Raw genomic sequence first — 21,275 nt, forward strand, 5'->3', positions numbered from 1 at the left:
TTTGCAGGAGCCTGGAAAACCACATCAACCATACCAGGATTAGCATTTTCAGAGTGAAAAAAGCAGAATGGCAGCCATTGCATTAGCCTACTTATGTCTGATGACTCGAGTTTTAATGCGTGCAAATGCCAATGTTGACAAATTAAGTCATTAAGCAGTATTAAGCAGTATTAAGACCAGTACCTGGGAGAAATTGCTAAGGGTTGAGTTGACCCTATATGAAATTACAAGGTTCTCTGGTGTTCTCACTTAAGGTGTTAGAAACCACTGAGCTTCTTATTTTATGTTTTTACTCAGAAAGTTAACGCATGTCACTAGATCAACAGGCAACCACATGAGGCATGCGCAGGTGAAATCTCTGTGGTCAGTTTTTATGAAGCCTTTTGCGCCCAGACAATGAAAGGATCAGAGGTCCTGCAGGGAACAGCAGCCACAAAAGAGCATAGTATTTTGAGAAAAAGCCGTGTGAAAAGGCGTTTTTCCCACCCAATGCCTCTGTGAAACTTGGAGCATAAGCTAGAAACTACACACATGCTGTTTTGATTCTTCCTATGCTCTGGAAAACAGGACTTAGAAGGTTCAGAAGAAACATAAATGAGAAGATTCATATGAAAGTTGCTTTACTCCATCATCAGTATCTCCTCTAAAGTGGAGCGACCCATGGTGTTCTCAGGGTTGGTTAACACCTCAGGGCAAAACTGAATATTTGTAAGTTCATGCTCTGCTTTGTAGATCCGAGGGAGAGATTTTCAGTCGGAACAGGGAAAAAAAATGTGTGTGTGTGCATGCTGAATGTAAGTGCTAATTTATGGGTTTGCACAGCCGTTCATTTAAATGTTTTGGTAAGTATTTGCACTCATAAATCTGTTAACTCTGAATGTAGATCAGTCCTTTAAGTTTACCACTAACCTCATACATACTCACTGAAATTGCAAAGATTTCCTATTGACCTGAGCATTTCTGGATCAGAGGCTGTTGGCTTTTTTCACAAATTATTAAAAATGGTCTTTGAAGAGTGAAAAGCTAGAAAACCTTGGGAATTGGTCATGAGTAAGGTTTTGTGTAGACTTCACTGAACACTTAAAACTCCCGTAAGTGTGAATTTTATCCTGTTCTCTTCCTTTCTCTTACGTGTCTGAGCATTGCAGCAGGTACAGTGCAGTGGTAATACATTCATTTATTCTTCCAGTAACACTCATCCCATCGTGATGGGGGAAGGTGTTTGAGGCGCAAATTCACATTTCCCATTTCTGTGATGTAAGGCTTTTGAAGTTTCTGATTTTATTGGTATTTTTTCCTTAAAGCAAAAGAAGAAGCAGATTTGTTCAGTTTAGCAGCCTGAGTGAGGCTGTTTATCTGAGTAAAGTTACTTGAACATATAAGCATTTGTGGGTTGAGGCCCTCATGGGCCACTAAAGCATGGTCTCTGCTGACTTTGTGAAAGACCTACCACTGCTGCGATAGGCCAACAGAGACCTGCCTGCCCTGCAAATTCATATTAAAGGCCCTTTCAACACTTGGATTATTTAACCACTAAACCAAACAGATCCGTCTATCTTGTAAATACATATTTAGGGCCTTTTTAACATGAGGATTACTGAGCTGATAGCCTGTAACAGCTCCCTCCAGAGCTGTGATAGCCTGCAAACACCCCTGTGTGAGCATTACAGGCACTTGCCACAGTGCAATTGGAGCTCCCGCTTCAATTGCTAACACCTGAATAAACAGTTTTTTATGGAAACAGCTTCTGTGCACACACTGCCAGCATTTCCTATCTCTGCAGTTAGGCTCTTTTGTTTTGTCACCCAGTGAGTGTTTCTGTACAACGAAGCTGACCCAGAAGGTGGATGTGTAGCCATCGAAATGGAAAACATTTCTTAGATGGCAGTTTTTTAGAAATTCCTTACATGTAGTATGGAATTTCTCTGCATAGCTATTTAATTAATGGGTTTTATTTAATAGCATAAGTGGGTGAGAGAGAGAGAAAAAAACCTTGTTTGAGCAGGGATCGTTCAAACCAAATTCCAGCCATGTTCAGGTTGGATGACAGGGGTAGAACCACTATGATACCTCTGTGACTTGCTATCAGATTGTACTTGCTTCTCTGTATTTCCTGCCGAAATTGGATTTGTTTTACCCTGAACTTTTTAAAACTTGGGATGAATCACGAAGAAAAAGACTTTAGCAAATAAAAGGCAGGTTTTTAATTCAGCAGCCACCAGATGTAATTTAAAAGAGAAGGCTTCTGGAAATAAGGACTGTAATCGAGACATGGGTGTTGCATTGTAGAAGAGCTGAAATGGTGGACATTGTGGCTTCCCATTGTCATCAGAATTGACTGGTGTGATAAGGGGGCTTAAAAGGCTTGTTGGCAAGTGTGGTGTAGATTTCCAGCGGAAAGGCAGATACTTCTCACCACTTGCCTTATCTTATGCAGCTGCTGTTATGGTGAAGGGACTGATCTGACAGCTCAGAGTGAGCTGAGGTAGACTGGGACTTCATGTATTATGTTTATTTTCTAACTATCAGTCCATAATTGCCTAGCAGTTATGGCTGAATTGTGGATGCTGCATGGTATAGACATTTCACTGACACCGTTATACTGATCTCCTGTGTCAATTCTTAGTATTCTATAGCATCTGCTGTTAAGAAGTATCAGGAAGGAAGGGAACAGGTATGTGTGTTCCTGTGATCTGTAGTAGGAAAGACCTGGTTTGTGAGGGCTGTGTTCTGGGGGTTTTTCCATTCCTACCTGTTGTATTATACATATCCAAAGGAAAAAAAAAGGTCTATATTATAATGGTATTAATTGCAAAGCATGTGGGAAAGTCTCCTGGACAAGTGGATTATTAGGGTTCTTTCAGTTGCACCTGAGAAAACACTGCAGTGATCAGGTTCTAAAACCCTTCCTCGAGACTTTTTTTCCTTTTATCTCAGAAGGAGTTCTGAGCTCTTAACACATGGCCTGTGATCCAGCTGACTGTCACTGTGGACTAAGAATGGAAAAGATCACAGTTAAAATGGAGAAGTGTCACTGAAATATTTTTTTTGCTGTAATTCTTTGGATAACACTGTGACAGAAGACTCTTCCAGCACGCATTTGGTGCACTACAGCACAAGATTGTGTATTTCACTGGCAATTTTATTTTTAAAATGCCTGGGGATTTAAGTCAGCATAATTCACACATAGACAACAATAAATATGTAATTTCTCCCTAACTGTGGCCATTGCACGCTGCAAATGAGTGGCAAAAGGAGCATTCTTTCCTTTTATGTTTTCATCTGTCTTTTAAGAATTGAAGTCACTTTTCAAGTATAAGTTAATTAAACTTAACACCATTCCACTGAGGTTGTTCAGTCTTATTATGTCCTGTATTGCTACAGGAATTCACAAGGAGGTGAACTAAGGACAGGCTTATTGAAAGACTTGCCAAGTCAGTCAGTAACAGAACTGGCAGTAAAACCCAGGAGCCTTTACTTGTAATGCATCTCCTTTTTGGCCATTAAATCACTCTTCTTTGCTAGTCATTGGATCGTTTAGATGGAAGAGGATGTCAGGGGGGTTTTTTGCCACAGTTGTTTGTTAATTTGGAGTGGGTTACTGGATGTCATCACAAAATTCTGACATTCAAAGCAGATGAAGTTTCTGTCATCTCACCTCCCCTAAGTAATGAATATCCCAATGTAGGGATTTGAATTGTGTCCACAACTACAGAGGATCATGAGACAGTAGGGAGAAAAAGACACAAAACCGACATGGGCAGATTTATCAAAGTTATTACCATTTATTGTGTTTTTAAAACAGGAGGAAAATGTATCAAGTCAGTGATATTCATTTTGTTTGATTTCATAAAACAAACACAGGATTACTCCTCACTTCACCTGAAAGCTAATAAAAATTTTTCCTTGTTGTCAGAGCTTATGTTTTTCCAGGAAAATGAAGAAAAGTGAGCTTAGTTCAGCAGCACCTTATTGTTGGGCAACATTACAACATATATTATGTGTTTTTTCTCTCAGCAAAGGAAGAAAAAGGAGCTGGCAATATTTTCATATTTATGGTAATCTGTGGATTATAAATCTTCTGGTTTGGAGAAATGCTTTGTTCAGACAGTTTTTATATTATAATACCACATACCCCTACATATGCTTTACAATGAGAATGTTTCTAACAGTTTTATTAATGCTATTTTTCATACGTGTTCTGTTGAAAGTTTGTGTAGTCTATCTTGGAAACATGGAATCTAGTTACACAGAGAAAAGATGGGCGAAAAAATTTCTTTTACATATTCTTTTAAAAATAAGTTACATTAACCAGCTATTATAATGTCACTACTTTAAAGCTTAGGAAATCTAATCCTAGGAAATTCAAGAGCACAGGAAGCAGGGGCCAAATCCCCCTAACAAGAGGGAACCTTTTACAAGAAAATGTACTTTAAACAAGGTTTCAATATTATGCATGCTGGGCCTTCAGAGGAGAAATCAAAAAAACAGGAGAGGTCTTTTCTCTGGAAGTTTGCTTTTTTATTTAATGAGGCAGCTCTTCAAAGAGAATGTGATAGTCATTCCTGGAGGGCATGGTTTGGTGAGCAGGAATACAGGTGAAACTGTATTGCGCATCAAAAAAACAGATGATGAGTTTGCTTTGTATTTCATTTCATGATTTCATCAATCTATCCAAGTATATGTTTGGGGGTGGAGGACATTTCCATGTGCAACAGAAGTTTGAACAGCTGAAACTCAGCATGGATATGGTGCCCATAGACCTCACTTTGGTGCCAGGAAAATAAAAACGCATTTTAAAAGTCATTGCCTATCGCTTCATGTGCTTGATTTATAGGCACATGTGTGTGATTAAAATTTGCGTATTTCAGCTATACATATCTTAACACATATATGTCTCAAACTAAATGAGTATGGATGGGGTGGAATTTTAGAATGGTGTTTTCTAAGAATTTCTAATTTTACAAGCTCAACTTTAAATTTAGCCTTTTCATAGTATTTTGCCTTTAATGATTCTGAAAGGGCATAAACCGAATTACAGGAAGGTATATTTCTCACAGCTGTCTAAAATGGAAAAATTACATTTTCAATTTGATTTTAATTAATATTCCAAAATATCCTTCACACAGCTGTAGATCAAGGCTGTCCAAACGTGTGGAATTGTAACTGGTTAGGAGTTTGAATCTACAGCTACGTGTTCTGCTGTCCAGATAAATGCTCACTGCAGCAGATGTTGGCACATCTGTTATGCCTCCCCCTTTCGATTGGCTGCCTGGGTGTTTAGAAAGTGCTGATGAGGCAGATAAATCTTCTGACACGTTTCAGGCACAAAGCAGGCAGGCAGCAGTAATAATGATGTTTACAGAGCCAAGTGCTGGGCAGTAACATTTTGAAATACAGCAAAAATAAAGTACGGTTTTACCTGCAGTAGGTGAAATTTATTGTGAAAAGTGGAAACTAATTACACCAAGTGATTCTTGGCTGATTTGAAATGCAGCTGTGACAGCCTGTAAACCTCTGGGCTTTGTTGGCTAGGAAAAGGAACTTGCTACAGTCTAGAAAGAGCTCTGAGCTGAGAAGGGGCTTTTTGATAAACTTAGGAGACTTAGGAACTGGGTTTAGAAGCAGCTGTAGCACATGTGGTTTTGGAAGGGAAATAGCAATCTCTGGGGACTTGAAGTTCCTGATGTTATCAGAATTCTTACTTCTAACAGGTTTTCCTTTACCCTTTGAAGCATGTCATATTTGAGTTGCTTTGTAACCTTATAGTATGGAACACTCCGCACATTGGGGTCTTCTCCTGAGAAGGTTCATGGTGTATCAAAGAGTTTTCCAAGTACATAGAGCTTTTGAAGGTGTTGGATCCCTTCCAGACCATAATCTCCAACACAGTGAATGGCAAACAGAAAAGTAGAAGTCACTATAAAGATCTTAGCACTGATATCATGTGCTAATATCATCACATTCCCTTTAGTAGATGTCACCATTAAATTTTCCATGCTGTTTTCAAGTACCATGAATTGAAGCAAGTCCAGAAATTACAAGAACAGCATACCATAAAGGAGCAAAGAAATGGATGCTGATTATATAGCTGATACAGTTATAACTGGTTATGGTTTATAGTATACAGTCTACAAGGTCTCTGGACAACTGTTCCAGTGTTTGACTACCCTCATGGTAAGAAGCACTTCCCTAAATATCTACTTGGAATTTCCTGAGTAGCAACTTATGTCTGTTGTCTCATGTGACTGTCATGGTGCACGTCCAGGAAGAGTCTGGTTCTGACTTCTCTAGACCCTAGCATTTGGTACTGGAAGAAAGCAATAAGATCTTATTAAGAAGATAACCTCAAAAGGCTAACCAAATGCAGTTCTCCCAGCCTCCCCTTGCAGGAGATTTTTTCCAGCCACCTAAGTAGTTAGAGGACTTCTAGCCAGACATGGAGCACTGCTAACCAAGAGAAGGTTCATTCCAACATTTTATTTCAAAGCCATTTTCATTGGAAAACAAGTTCTGAAAAGCCCCCAAACCAGAAGAACTGAACTGGTAAAGTTTAAGAGGTTCCCCCCTTCTTAAATGGCTCAGACCAGATTCTTTAGCTGTATCTCTTGTTTTTCAGCGTTGATAGCCAAAGAGTTTCAATATGGCGGTCAGGATAGGTGCTTTAATGAAAAGTCAGATTTTTTTTTCTTCAAATAGAGGTAATATTACTTTCTTCCTTTTTTTTTTTTTTTTTTTTTTTTGTCAAAATCATCCAAATGTGAAGGATTTTTTAGCAATATAGAGGCTGCGAGCCAATGTGTCAGGTCAGTACATTCACACACACTGCACAATGGAATAGTTTCTACTCCAGTCTGCTTATCTCATTTTACCATAAGGTTCAGTTTCTGTCTTGTCTGTGCTATTCCCACCTACTTTGTTTAATGAGAAGAAAGTGAGAATGTAGAATCTAGGATTAGTGAAAAGGAAACCCTTCGCTGCATATTATCAGCTAGTTAATTATACTTTAAACTCTTCTCTTCTACATATCCTTGCAACTTCACACTTCTATTGAGTGAAAGACCAAAAGTGAGGACCAAAGCTGACTGCTGAGAAATACTATATATAAGCAGTTCATCATGGATCTCTCTGCTCAGAAAGCAAGAATTCTTGGTTTTCTCAAGTGCAGAACATACCATAAGGGGTGTTGGGTCTCAAGCAGGTGAAAACATAAATGCATATATAACATAGGAAAATATGTGTATATAGTTAAGTACTTCTACTAAATTAACATTCATACTGCACCATGGGGAAAGAACAGAAATAAGGAAAATGAATAGAGAGGTGGAAGTATTAGGGAGAAAAATAAGACCATGGTTTGCTTGACATAACAAAGTATGCTGAGGACATTTTACTTTCCAGTGTGATCATCCAGACAATAGGGGGGAAAATGGGATTCAGTAGTGTTTAGAATATGTCACGTTTAATACTTCGTGTAAGGGTTGATTTTTGGATTTATCTGTTTGACACAGTCTGGAGACTTGTTATTACGCATGCTAGCTAAGGGGAAAACTCAGGTTCAAGTGCATGTTTGTGACTTTGTGGAGGATGTACTGTTGGCTGTTGAGCCTTTTGCAGCCATGGAGCTCTAAACGGTTTCTCTCTTTGACTTCCTTAAGAGGTACAATCTCTGTGAAGACCAACATTTGTCTTTACGCTCAAGGCTTAAAATATTGTTTACAAGCAAGACAGAAAGGCCACACCAAACCTGGGAGGCCCTCAGAATTAAACACTGTTTATCTTATCCCTCTATGATTAGACCCTTCCTCCCACTGCAACGCTAAATTTGTTCATAGCACAGTGATCAAAGGTTTCTCACATTTGTAGTTCAGCACCATCGTTCATACAGCCCAACCCGTTCCCCCATCTGCTCCATGGCTGCTATCTACCCCTCATCCTCACCCACTGGGACTCTCAGCTGATACTTGTGTGTCTTCCTCTTCCCACACAGAGCCATCAGACTGTTACTGATCATCACACATCAGACTGCTGAATATGCACTGGCAGGCTTGCCATGCCTTAAGTTAATCTATTGTTTGATTTCAAACATAGAAATGTAGTGTGCACTGAAAATATTCTCTCCAGAGCTGCAGGGAGAGAGTGAATTCCCTTATCTGTTGGAGCTTCTTTATTATCAAAGGATGCATCAGCTACAGGGCCAAATTCTTCCCCTACAGTTGCAAGATGCTATTTTATTAATAGGTGCCTATATGTCAGCATATTAATTCTGAGTTTTTTTCTGCTACTGCTTTTCTTTCTTTCTTTTTTGTTAACGTTGGTATCATTGTCTATAGTATCCTGCTGTCCGAAAACATTCTTTGTCTGAACACAAAGCAGCATGTGGCTCCAAGTGTAGCTACAAAGCAGGGATCAGCAGGAAAGTGATTTTGTTTTTAAATATTTCTCATTCTGCATTGTATTAGTTTTGGGTTATGCATTTGAGAAATGCTTGCTGATATTTTTCCTTTCTGCTTTGAAGTAAACAAATCTTGTGTCAGAGATTCTTAAATCTAAACCAGACTTGAAAAAATGAGGATTAAATGAGACTTTAGCCTATAAGGTAGAGCCCCCACCCCTTGAACAGAGCATTGTTTTTCCCCACCATGTGGAATGGAGATAACCCTCTGTTTCTTTGTGGTAAGCTACCAACCAAATCCATTCTGGTAAATCTGACACCCAATGTGATTTGTCCTTTTCGATGCAGTTTATGAGAAGTCAGGAGAGTCTTCTGTCAAAATTGATAAGTGAGAAGACAGTGGGGAATGCAATTTTATTTGTAACAGCACAGCTGCCAGCAGTTCCAGCTTGTTTACATCTAGGCTGACTCCGTCTTGCTCCATAGCTTTTCTATTTCCATCCAAATAGCCCCCAAGTACATTGTGGATGTGCCTGTCTATGTAAAGTATGCATAACAGAACATACTGGGAGTGTTAGAAAGGGGGAAAATAACTTATTTCTTTAGGTTGTTTTCACAACTCGAGAGTGTTTTAAAAGAGAAATCTTGAACTCTACTCCACAAGTATGTACACAATAGGTTCTAAAACTGAACCATCATCTGCTAAAATCCTGCAATACTTGTTACCTTCCATGGTAAAGGTACCAGAGGAGCTAAGAGCTTTGCCTTTATGATTGGAAGCATTGTTTTTCCGGTGAAGGTGGCCAGTGTTTGTAAATTAAATCCACCACATTTAAATACAAGCCTATTCACTGTGAAAAGAAGGCAGTGGGACCCTGCAGTGACCTGTGAAGGGGGCGGGAAGGCAGTTTCCTTGCACCCTGTTTCACGCTGAATACTTCTACTACATAGCCTACAATTAGACATTAGTGTATTTCCTAGGAAATCCTTCTGACAAGAGACGTTAGGATAGTTCTCAGGCCTAGGAAGTCTTGTTTGCCTGTAGTATGAGTTGCATTCTACCTGTCAGTCCCAGAATCCCACCAGAATCCCAGGTGGTTTTGATCTTTTTTTGTTGGTACACTTAAAGCTGCAGTGATAGGTGTTTCCTACTTTCCTGTTTATATCTACTTTAGTATGAAACTACTTTGTAAATGTACATTGGAGGTACCACAGACTTTCTTCATCTAAGCAGAGATAGGCAGCCCATGGGGAAAAAATAATGCATCATATTTAAAATAGATTATTGTTAAAGACTTCTACTGGTGCTTGGATTTACTCATCTTTTTTTCTCAGTTTCCTCAATTTACTTCTTGTTGTTAAAGACATAACTGCTTAACAAAGCCTAGGTGAGAGAGGTGGAAACATGATATGGGTAAGGTGAAATGTGATGCTTCTCTGAAACACCAAGCGTTTCTTTTAAGTCTGTAGTCTTACCCATTGTATATACCTTGATCATTTGTAAGTGACAGTCACAACTTCTACTGCATGGTACAAATTCTGAAGTGAAATAAATGGTGTTTTAAAGGGAAGTCTAAAGAACATCATTTATTCTGCTGATGATGCTTTTTTGTTGCAAACCCAGGCTGTTGTTCCCTTTATTTTACACCCACACTCGTTTGACATGGTCTTATATGTAACATGTAGCACCATTCTCATCACATCTGAATGTGAGATGAATTTTTCTTTTTTATAGCTCCACTGTTATCTCTCTACCCTCCTAGGACTTCATTAGGTTGAACTGTTCCTGTAAGAAAAGTGAGGGATAGCTCACTTTTTTTATTTTGTAAGCAGAATTACTTGCCAGTGATGACAAGTGTGTGGCATTATGAAGATTAAATGTTCTAGAAGGTGATTTGGCAGCCTGGAAAAGGTGTATCCTTTCAGTCATATGAAGGAAGAGACCAAAAAAAGTGAAAGTGATTAACAAGATCCTGTCAGGATGCTCAGCTGTTTGGAACTCTACCTGATAATGATCCAGATGCTTACCTCACTCCCAGAGATGAGATAAGAACTGCAGAGTTGGGATTACGAGACCCAATTACAAGGTTGAGAGCGAGTTTTAGCTTGATTTCCATAGTTTACACACACTACTGGCAAGAAGCTGATAAAATTGATCCGACTTTGCAGGACAACCTTCTTATATTAACCTTGACAGAAAGTGTAAAAAGCAGCCAAAATTTAGTTATGCATATAATCTGGGGGTTCATCTCATCCATAGAGATGCAGAACAAAGACAATACTGAAGAGTGAATCTTAATTATAAGGTGTGTGTAATCACTGTGGTCCCTGCGCACTTCTGTTTGAAGAAGAATGACACTAGCTCTCAGATGGATGAGGATTTCTTTTTTTTTCAGTATAACCAGTTTATTAAAATAAGTCAGACCTTAATGTACTTTCTCAGTTAATTCTTCATTGCGTTATTCTGTAAGTACTCTGTTCTTGGCCTTTTGTTCTTCATTCATTCATTTAATCATTCTGTCAATTATAACATTAGCAAAATGAACATTAAACAGCTTCTCAGCTATTACAGCAGGTAAAAAGGAAAAGCAAAGATAAAAGTAACTACTGTTTTTTAATTTGCTTTATTTGTTTTTGTTTTCTTATTTATTTGCTTTTTTGTTTGTTTTTTTTTCTTAAAATTTATAGTAAAGACTATACTTCTACTTCAATCATCAGACATTGGGTCCTCTCATTGCATGCAATAAGCCTTGATTTCTTCCAAAAGTACAGTCAAGGCTACAACACAATAAACTAGCCTGGCACAGTGGTAGAACCTAAAGGTGTTTCAGCTGACACCTGGGGTTATTTCAGAGTATCCACATGACCCATTGGTAATGGGCAGTAATTCACTAACTGGTGATAACCATATTGTTCTGTATGGCTATGAAGATAACATTTTATTTTTCTGTATTTTTTTCCTTGATTTTGCAATAATAGCAACTAGTAACAATTTGTAGTCTGGTTTTGATCCAAGAGGTACTAGTAATTATCCTAAGGTAAAGAAAAATTGCTGAATCCAGAGACCTCCATAGACTACCTTTCTCAGAATTCTTTTGCCTTAGAATACATTACATTACTGTGGGCTTTATAGATGGAATTTGTCAGCCTTAGGGACTTGAGCCAAGCTACAGTTCTTTCATGCATTTTGGGATGAAGATAAAGCATATCTAGATTGCACTGTTTGTTTCCCCACACAAGGACTTTCCCAGACTGGTAGGTTTTTAGCTTTCTTCTGGTGAGTAGGAATCCTGCTCCAGTACACTGCGGTGACTTCCTTTTCTAAAAGCTATAGTGGTGATTTGGCTCCTAATTCAAAACCTGGCAATTTAGTGCTTGTAAATAGCAAAACTTCCTTTCTCCTTTCTGTCCCTTTTTTTTCCTTGTTCAGGAGAGTTGTTGAAAGGGTAGAGAGAAGAAAGCACAGTGTTTTGGTTTTACAGGCTGGACTATACTGATATATAACCAGCAGGAAAAGCTGACATTCTTTTCCTCTAAAGATAATGCAGTCAAATGGGAGAAGGTAGATGCTAGTTAATACTAAGAAGTTAAAAGCTGACTGTATTGTAAGCAGAACATGTTTAGGATCCTCTATCCTACCATGTCACAAAAATTCAAACCCTGAACAATGAATCACAGGTTCTGTTACACTAGAGAATAACACTAAAATTAATTTGGTGTTTGACTGTGTCTCAACGATGAGATGATTTTCTCATTGTAATAAGGACTTAAATGTTAACTGAAATGATCACACATTGCCCATTTAGGAAAAATACTGTTGCGCTTTGATTCCATGCTCTCCCTTCTAATGGTGTTACCAGAGTTCATGGGACCCATTACCCTGATATACTGTACGGATGAAGGGAACTCAATAGCTATGGCGATTTTGATAGTCTCTCTTGGTCCTTTTAGTGGTGCGCAGCAATTGCTATAAAGTCAGACAGGGGATATTGGAAGAATGTAGTATATTTATAGTATTTCTACAGTGCCTTTCAAACACTCTGTAATCATTTATTCTTTTATGTCCTTCTACTCTGGCAGTGTTTGCATTGTTTTCTTCTTATAGATAAGGAACACAAGTCACAAAAAGTTACATGAGGTGACTGCACCAAAGCAGTTATAATTGAACAGGAATAGAGACTTAAAGGGCAGAAAAGTTCTGGAAACTGGCTGAAAAACTGTCTTATGAGGCAAGATCTTACTAATGCCTTTTCAAAGGTTATGATGAATTTGAGAAGGTAGGGAAATTTCCCTTCCTCGGTGTAGAGCGTGAACCTCAAACATATGCCCAGTAGTCTAAGATACACCCAGCGATTTTTCAGAAATTTTACATTTCTTGACCTTGCAACCAGCTGCTGATATCAACAAGTTCACTCTCTGTCATTTCTGATGGTAACCTTTTTTGAGATTTCCATATTAAAGGTTTCCATTCTAGAAATGGGTCAGTGTGTTTCTGTATACAAATAGACTGCAAAGGGGATCAGCAAGTTTCCTTGTCAGCATAGAAGCTGGAGACTCCCAGTCCTTCATATTTGGACATGAGGTAGCCAAGAGTAGAGTTCACCTTTGTCAAGATATAGAATTCTGTTAAATAGTAGATTAACTTTTGTTAACTATTGGTCTACGGTACATACAGTAAATTAGTCTTGCTGCATTTCACAACCAGGAAGTCATGACTGGACAAAATGAAAAATGGACATAGAATGACATGAGGTAGTATTATAGTGTCCAGGAACTGGACTCTAAACCCATTAGAGTTGGGGCAGTGTTTTTCTTCTTAAACCTCCATTGCACTAGAGCAGCCCAAGTGTTACCCTTCCATTGTTCACTAGTTCTGTAAAAACAGGAAGTCAAATTCAACAAAAATTATATTATTACAGGAAGCATAAGGGATTCCCTGAATGCACTCATTCCCCAGCAGTTTGTGGGCAAGGGACACATCAAACCTCAGGCTTGTTCTGAGTTTCAATGTCACCCAGAGGCCTTCAAACACTGGAAGTTCTTGTATGGGCTATGGACTGTGAGAGTCTCCTACCCTGGGGATAGGGTAGCTTACTGTTCATCACAACCAATTTGTATTGAGCTCTAATTTCTTGTTTGCGTAATTTCCCACCCATAGAAAAATTTCTTCTCATCACACAGATGTGTGAATAGGCAAGACGGACTCAGAGGATGAGAGTGAGGAAGAAGAGCAAAAGGGCAGTAATGATAGGTTGGTTTTGGTAGCGCCCAGCTGTAGGCATGATTCATATGTAGTGAAGTCGTCACTTTAGTAGATGAGACTTCCTGCTCACCAGGCAGTAGTTTCTTTATGGATTTCTGCAGAAGAAATAACAGGATGGGTTATAAGGTGGTAGTAAAAAGTAGGTGATGCAGGGGCTGTGTGGGCATGGGCACTTACTGGCAATGGAAATATCTGGGGGGAAATGACAGAAAAGGGTGAGTGAGGCTGCTGTCTGTGAGTATGAGTGAGGAGTCACTTAGTGAATTGAGAAGGGTTTTGAAAATGAGGACAAAAGGATTGTGTTGTTGGAGAGGGGTGCCAGGGTGGGGTGGTTCAAATGGAGGTGGGAGAGGCTGACAGGCTGTGATGAGACTGGGCAGATCTCAGCCACATTGTAAGTGGGTTGAAAAGGGAGTAGCTAATCCTGACAGAAAGTGGTGGAAAGATTCAAAGGTGTGCATGGCTTAGTATAGACTATTGCCAGAGTGGTCAGCAAAGAAAAATAAGACAGAATAAGATTCCATGTGTGCAGTTATTCCAGCACAGAGTTTTCAGATTAATAACTCTTGTAAACATCTTCAACATTCAACTTTACCAACTTCTCTCTTAGGCTGTACTCTGTTTTCCAGGGTGTGGGGCAAAACGTGAAGCTCTTTTTGCCCCCAAAAGACTGTTTAAGAATGGTCATGGAAGGGTTCATGATCTGTTTTCTAACAGACTGTCAGCTTTACTCCTTGAAATTTAGCTTTTAGTAGAAAAGCTATTACTGCAAACAGATGCAAAGTTTACAAGTTCTCCTATAATAGTTCTTAACCTCTTCCCAGCAATTCTAGAAAGCCAACAGCCCAGTTGATGACATTTATAATCTACTTCTCTACTACTTGAGAGAAATGGCAGTATTAACCTGGCCTTCCCTCCCCAAAGAGGTGACAGCTCCTTGTTTGGTCTTATGTCTTCTGAGGCTGACTGGTTTTCCATCACTGAAGCAAGTGATGGCCTTTAACTGGGAGCCAGAGGCTATAGTCACTACTCCATCACTTCAGAGGATGAGCTGTATAACCAGTTTTCAGTCCTGCAGCAGCATGACCTGCACCTCTTTCCTGTCTTTTTGTATGTCTGAAGAAATGAGCTACCTTGGAAATTTGCATCCCTATCTTTCAAGACAGGATATTCCTTATTCTAATTTCCACGTCTTTGTTTTAACCAAATAATTTATAGCTGAACACTTTAAACTATTGTCTTCACTGTGGCAATGCACTGAGTTATTGTTCTGCCTGCACAGAGAAAAAAGAAGCAAGTCAAAGATACAGTAATTTGGCATTGATTTCTGTCACTTGGCAGCAGAATACTCTTTGTGTTGAGAGGCGGCTGCCCCCAGAGTGCCCAAAAGAGGAGGAGGCTGTCATCTCCTGAGCTCTCTCCTCAGCCCCTCTCCTCCCACCATCTGTCTGTCAGCACACTTTGTGAATCTCCAAATATTGTTTCTCACCTATTTTAAAATGAATTTCAAAGACTTTTGGTTCGATCCCTATGTGCACACATGCAAAACCCAAAGAGAAAGCTACTATATATGTGTGTGTGTTTGTGTGCATGTATCTAAAAGGATTCCAGAAAAGGAAATTACGTTCTTATAAATTAGCCACTGCTGCCAAACTTGTTGCTTCTTCTCTTAAATGCCACTTGGGGAAAAAAAACACTGAAAAGCATCTGTCGCAAAATGCAATGTCAAATGCATTTGACCATTATGGTCCAGGTTCTCTAGCATCTCAGTTGCTGCTCATCTTTTGAACTTGTTTTGGATGTGCTTGATATAAAGATAGGACTTGTGGGCTGTTGCTCTGAGAAATTATTTAATATTTTATACAAAGTGTTTAAAAACACTTTAAATTAAAAAAAAAAAAATCCAAAGATATTTTGTCAGCTCTGATTTGTTTGAATGTGACCAGAATGTAAAAAAGAGGATGTCGTGAAGTTAACAGTATGGAATGATTTCCAATGCAAAGCAAGAGACCTTATCCAACTTCTCCCTCATGCCTGAATAAGACACTACTTGAGTACGTGCTTGAGTCTTAGAATGAAAAACATCAGACATTTGTTTGGCCTTAGTACTAAGTACCAGTATCTCAGTCATAAGTATCTACAGCTTCTAAGTGGACACAGCCATGTTTAATCATCGGACTGCATGCATACACTCATTTACAAAAGTGGTAGTTCCAAGACGACCGAGTACAAATCTCAGCTTTAAGCTGTATTCCTGGGCAGAGAAACAAAAACTGTGGCAACTCAAGGAATGTGTACAGCCAGGTCTGGTGCATACCACTCAGAGGATATTAATCACTGATAGTGGTCATCAGCTGGTTCCCAGAGTCAGTTATATCAAACCTCTTGGATTACAGGATGGAGCCTCTAAGGCCATCCTCATTTTCCTTTGCTCTTTCATGCCCTAAAAGGTTAAATTCTTCCACTCACTCAGCCAGCACACTGAAAGGATTCAGTTTGTTTGCAGCTTGAAACACTGGCACAGCGTTGCAGTAACGTTTTGAGACAAATCATCTACTAGAACTTCAAGGTCATTCTTCACCAAAGAAATTACGTTCAGAGCAGTCCTTGGGGCCCCTGTCCAGCCTCGTGCAGGGAGACGGGAGGTTGTGCCAGCAGGACAATGAAAGTCAATGGATTTCAGTTTGTGCACAGATTCTCATTTGCCTTGATTTAGAGGTCCCAGTCTCAGACCTTTATGGTGTATTTAGGCTTCCTTATAGGCCTCCAAGGGACCGCAAGCTTCTTTATTCCTTAAAAGTATACCTTGTTGCTGTAATTGAAGCCGTTTTGTTACTGTAATTTCTCCCTAATATTACCGTTCTAGTCAAGTGTTCTTTCCCTCTGGAGGCATCAATTATTATAGGTTTTGAGTAGGCCTCTCTCCTGGTACACATGCTTACACTTCCAATGCCAAAATCAGGTCACTGCGATTCTCTTCCCTAATAAAACACAGGCCTGTGTTTCCTCTTTCAAACTTGATGTATAACATGTTTACTGGAGACTAATTCCACTCCTTACCATCATATTTAAAACTCCTGCCATATTTAAGAAAAAATTAAAGAAAAATCCTGGTTTCATTCTATTTTCTACATCTTCTTAGTTTTCATTAAAACACTGGATGTCCAAAATCCAGAGACAAGTTTATAGGGTTTATGCAGGTATTGAACCCCTGTAGATGTGTACGTTGGTTGGCAGTGGAATGAACCATAGCAGTGAAAAATGTCCAGCTGAAATTAATGAAGTTTTTCTGTAAGCTGTGATATTTCAGCACCTGGTCCCCATAACTGAATGGGAATCAGCAGTGAGTCCTCACTGCTGTGTGTCTGGTGCGTGGTCATGGATTAATCTGCAGGATACCTCTGGGGATGGGAACAAATAAGCTCTTCCACAGACTGAGAACTGAAATGTGGGTTTGTCTGTCTTCTTGTTTTGCACAGCCATAAGAAGCAAAAGCTAAGTTCCAAATGTTATCTGCAAATTCCCCTCAAATACATATATCAACCAAAGTTTCCCATTTGCAACCAAATACTCTGTGCTGTTGGATTCATTGTGCTTTATGACAATTATTTGTTCACAGTGCTTGCATTTTTGTGAATGATTCCCCTGTGAAACCCCATGATGCTCAGTTCAGACGGGTGTATGTAGTAGTTATCACTGCACCATCTGCCCTAAAAACTTTCACTTTTCATGAGATGCCACTGCTGGGACATCTGGCACTAAAAATATGTTTTCTGCATCATCTCACATTTGAGGAAGATGCCACGGCTGTTCAGCTCCACAGGAGATTCCTTGAAGCATCCTTCTGTTACCTAACAGCTTCAGCAATGAAGCTATGACACTAAACTGGCCAAGGAAGGAATTATGTACGCTATTAATGGATAGATACGCTATGATGCTTTATGGCTTGGATTGCTGTTAGAAGGGACTGGCATTTGTGTGATAGATTGATGTGTAGCCAGCCTGTCTTATATCCTATAAATCAATAGTTGGTGTGATAGAACTAAAATGACTATGTAGAATACTGTAAGTCAGTTTCTAGTATCCAAAAGCAAAAAACCTGCAAAATCCATGCACAGCCGTATTTGTCAAAAAGTTCAGCATGTCTTACTGAACTGTTTCTGTATGGCTTGAGCCTGCAGTGTACTGGGATTTCCTTCTTAATTCAGTGAATATTTTACTGGTTAAAGATGCACACAAAATACTGTTTGTCAAGACTGAGCAATATGAGTAGATCATCAGAATGAGTATGTCCTACAGTCTGTCACCCGCTTCATGCTCACTTGTGCTACACAATGTTTTCCACCCTTGGCAAAAGCCACCATACAAGCCTGTGTGTTTTCTTGTAGGAGGTGGAGCTGTGCCGCATTAGCAGCCAGGAGAAGCTGGGGCTGACTGTCTGTTACAGAACAGATGATGAAGAGGACACAGGGATCTATGTCAGTGAGGTAAGGACATGGCAATGAGGAGGAGCGTGGGAGATGCTCATGGTGGAAGGCTGAACATTCCAGGTGATGGAAGAGCAAGTGCTCCGAGTGCAGAAGTGTCAGCCATCAGCCAGCGTGTGTCACTTACAATTCATTTAGGTTATCACTTTAAATTATGTTGCCCAAGTAGAATAATTGTTACTAGTGAGCTTCTTTAATGTGTATGCTTTTAACTACATCGTAGTTAGGGAAGTACAAAGCAGTCTGAGCATGGTCTGAATTTTGAATGGAATCTGTCCTTATGATGGAAATCAGGAGGAGTTTTTAAGGAGAAAAACACATTCTCCATCCCCTATTTGCTTTCTCCCCCTTCCACAGCCTCGGTAATTGTAAGAGTGGATAATCATTATTTTGTTATTTCTGTTATTGTTACAGTTGTGGTGCACACAAACATGCCATAGATGGGTGGAGAAAGTAGGCTGGGAGAGGAATATGTCAGAAAGACTTTGCCAGACAAAAAAATAAAGTACTGGATACCGAGATGGGATGAACCCTCAGGTTTTCATTGGCTTCACCAGGAAAACATGGCATCTAGTACATATCACAGGGTGTTAGTGTTTCACAGAGTCAGTCTACAAGACTCCCAGGAATGCTAGCTCCCTTTGAGTCTCCAGCCATTCAAAAAGGGTTGTTTTTCTGGATAAAGCAGAACTTTTGTGAGTCCAAAATCACTGGTGAGTCCAAGCTCAGTGGTGATTGTCCTGAATGAATCGTGTTCCCAATTTGTCACTTTCGTGACAGGTTGAACCAAATTTGTCATTACGAAAATGTTCTTCACCGAGAGGGTGGTTGGTCACTAAAGCCAGCTCCCCAGGGAAGTGGTCACAGCCCCAAGCCTGTCAGAGTTCAAGGAGCGTCTGGACGACGCTCTTAAGTCATATGGGTTACTTTTAGGTAGTCCTGTAAGGAACAGGGAGTTGAACTTGATGATCCTTATGGGACCCTTCCAAGCTGAGATTTTCTACCATTCTGTGATTCTAAATTCTGAGTGAAGTTCATGAACAGAGAAGAGCAATAAAAGAGAACTCTCCTGTATATAAATGAGCACGTATGGAGGCAAGATTGCACATTTTCAGGGCAGCACCAGTGTCAAAGCTGAAAAGCATAGCCTTGGAACAAGAATGAGGGATTAATATAAAACTACCCAAGAATAAGTCTTCCACCACTTGCATAAGTGCTGCTGTTAAAATCTGTTTGACTTTATGAGGACAAAGGAAATGCAGGAAGCTCTTATTACACTCCAGGATTATATTTGAAAGGTGCTGTTTTTCATACACGGTAGAATTTTCTCAGACCTTTTAAAGTGAATGCAATTATATTGTCTGTTGTACTTGGTTAAACGCTTCAAAATGATTTTTTTTTTTATATGACAGTGCACAAGAAGAAAATAATATCTAACAGCTGTAGAGGATGCTACCTCCAAACCAAGTGCTCAACTCAAATGTTTGGTTTGACAAAATATCTTATGGCATGACGAGGCAAAATAAATGATTTAAGATAGCCATCAAGTGAAAGGTGATAGATCGAATTGCCCTGCAATGAACAGTAGGTCATTGCTCAGGGGTAAGCTATAGTGACTTTGATAAACTGTTAATGGAGCTCTAAGCATATATTTAGGTTAAACTAACTTAAAATTAACTGACTCAGACCAGAAACAATATACAGGATCTGTGAGGGATCTATACAATATAGATCTTTCAGGGTGGTTTTTTGCTGTTTCTCCACAAGCTGCAAAATTCTGAAGGAAATAACAGATTGATAACCAAGATAATCACTTAATAGTGTTTTCATGAAAGAATAATGAATGTGCCTTTTTTCCCAAAGACGAGTCTATTTGTATAGAGGCAGCTGCTGCAGAAGCACCGTACTCCACAGTGGACTTTCAGACTCTGCTCTGATAGCTGAAAGCTAAGGCCTGATGGTGGCATAAGAAAACACTAATCTCAATCCCAACCCTTTCTGTTCTTTTTTCTTATATGAAGTTGTGAATGCTCCATCCCTGGTGGTGTTGAAGGCCAGGTTGGACAGAGCCTTGGGTGAGATGGTTTAGTGTGAGGTGTCCCTGCCCATGGCAGGGGGGTTGAAACTTGATGATCTTAAGGTCCTTTCCAACCCTAACTATTCTATGATTCTATGAAACAAGCTTATACAATTATTTAAAGAAATGTTGTGTTCATATGACTGTAAAGGAAACCTCAGATTGCCTCTGTGCAAAATAAAAATGATACTTTTTCAACTTGTGAAATCATACAATTTTACTGTATTTCCAGTAAAAATCTTTCTATGATCAGTTACTGGATAATGTCCTGTGCAGGTTGATCCAAACAGCATTGCTGCAAGAGATGGACGGATCCGTGAAGGAGACCGCATTTTGCAAGTATGTGACAATAGTCTTCCTTAAACTCTTTTCTTCAGACAAACACACAGTGCTGTTTTTTCTGTGGGCTGTTAATGAGGGAAGGTAGTTCTCTTTGTTACTGTGATCGATGAGAAAATCCATGTCTGTCTGTTTTTTAACACAATAGCCAGGAGCTAGAGTGCGCGTACTGAAAAATGGGACTGACAAACTCACTCTGGCTCATGCCTTTGTGTCCCATGTTGTTTTTTGCCATATTTATTAGCAAATCTCATTTCCGCTATGTTCATCTCAGTGTCAAATTCTAAACAGGGATCTTGCAGACTTCAATAGGGGTGTCAGAGACTTGCTGATCATTCGCTGATTGCATAAATTTGTTTAAAACTCACTTGTGCTGAGCATAGATGGTAAGAGTTCTTATTAAAAATGTGCTGTTAGTGAAGGATTGTCTTGAACACAAGAATTGTGCTTATTATGCTTTTGTTAATATTTTCTTTCCTCCATCAATAAAATAATGCTTTCATGTGTTCTTTTCTGATCCACCATCTTGGCTTTTTTTTCCCCTTTTATTTCTATGAATCAACCCATTATAGTGCTGCCCCAGACGTAGGTTTGTGTGATGCAACATAGCTGCTGTGGATGAGGGTGGCCAGCTGCTGACTCTGGAGGAGAGTACAGAGAAGGAAGTACCCATAATGGCAGTTTCTGTTTTCTGTTTTCAGCTGGCAGTGAATA

General features: G+C 39.4%; 1 protein-coding gene across 2 annotated transcripts in view; it reads left to right on the forward strand.

The window, feature by feature from the left end:
* Positions 1 to 21,275, forward strand: part of PDZRN4 (PDZ domain containing ring finger 4) — a 246,405-nt gene that overhangs the window by 208,635 nt on the left and 16,495 nt on the right. For both annotated transcript variants that reach the window (XM_061361171.1, XM_061361172.1), the window contains 2 exons: positions 18,047 to 18,145; positions 20,499 to 20,561. In XM_061361171.1, the coding sequence (XP_061217155.1) occupies positions 18,047 to 18,145; positions 20,499 to 20,561 (162 nt within the window). The remainder of the gene's footprint in view (positions 1 to 18,046; positions 18,146 to 20,498; positions 20,562 to 21,275) is intronic.

Source organism: Neopsephotus bourkii, unplaced genomic scaffold (assembly GCF_033783945.1).
Source record: "Neopsephotus bourkii isolate Nb327-2 ecotype Australia unplaced genomic scaffold, CSIRO-AGI_Nbou_v1 NB_1053, whole genome shotgun sequence".
Taxonomy (NCBI): Eukaryota; Metazoa; Chordata; class Aves; order Psittaciformes; family Psittacidae; genus Neopsephotus; species Neopsephotus bourkii.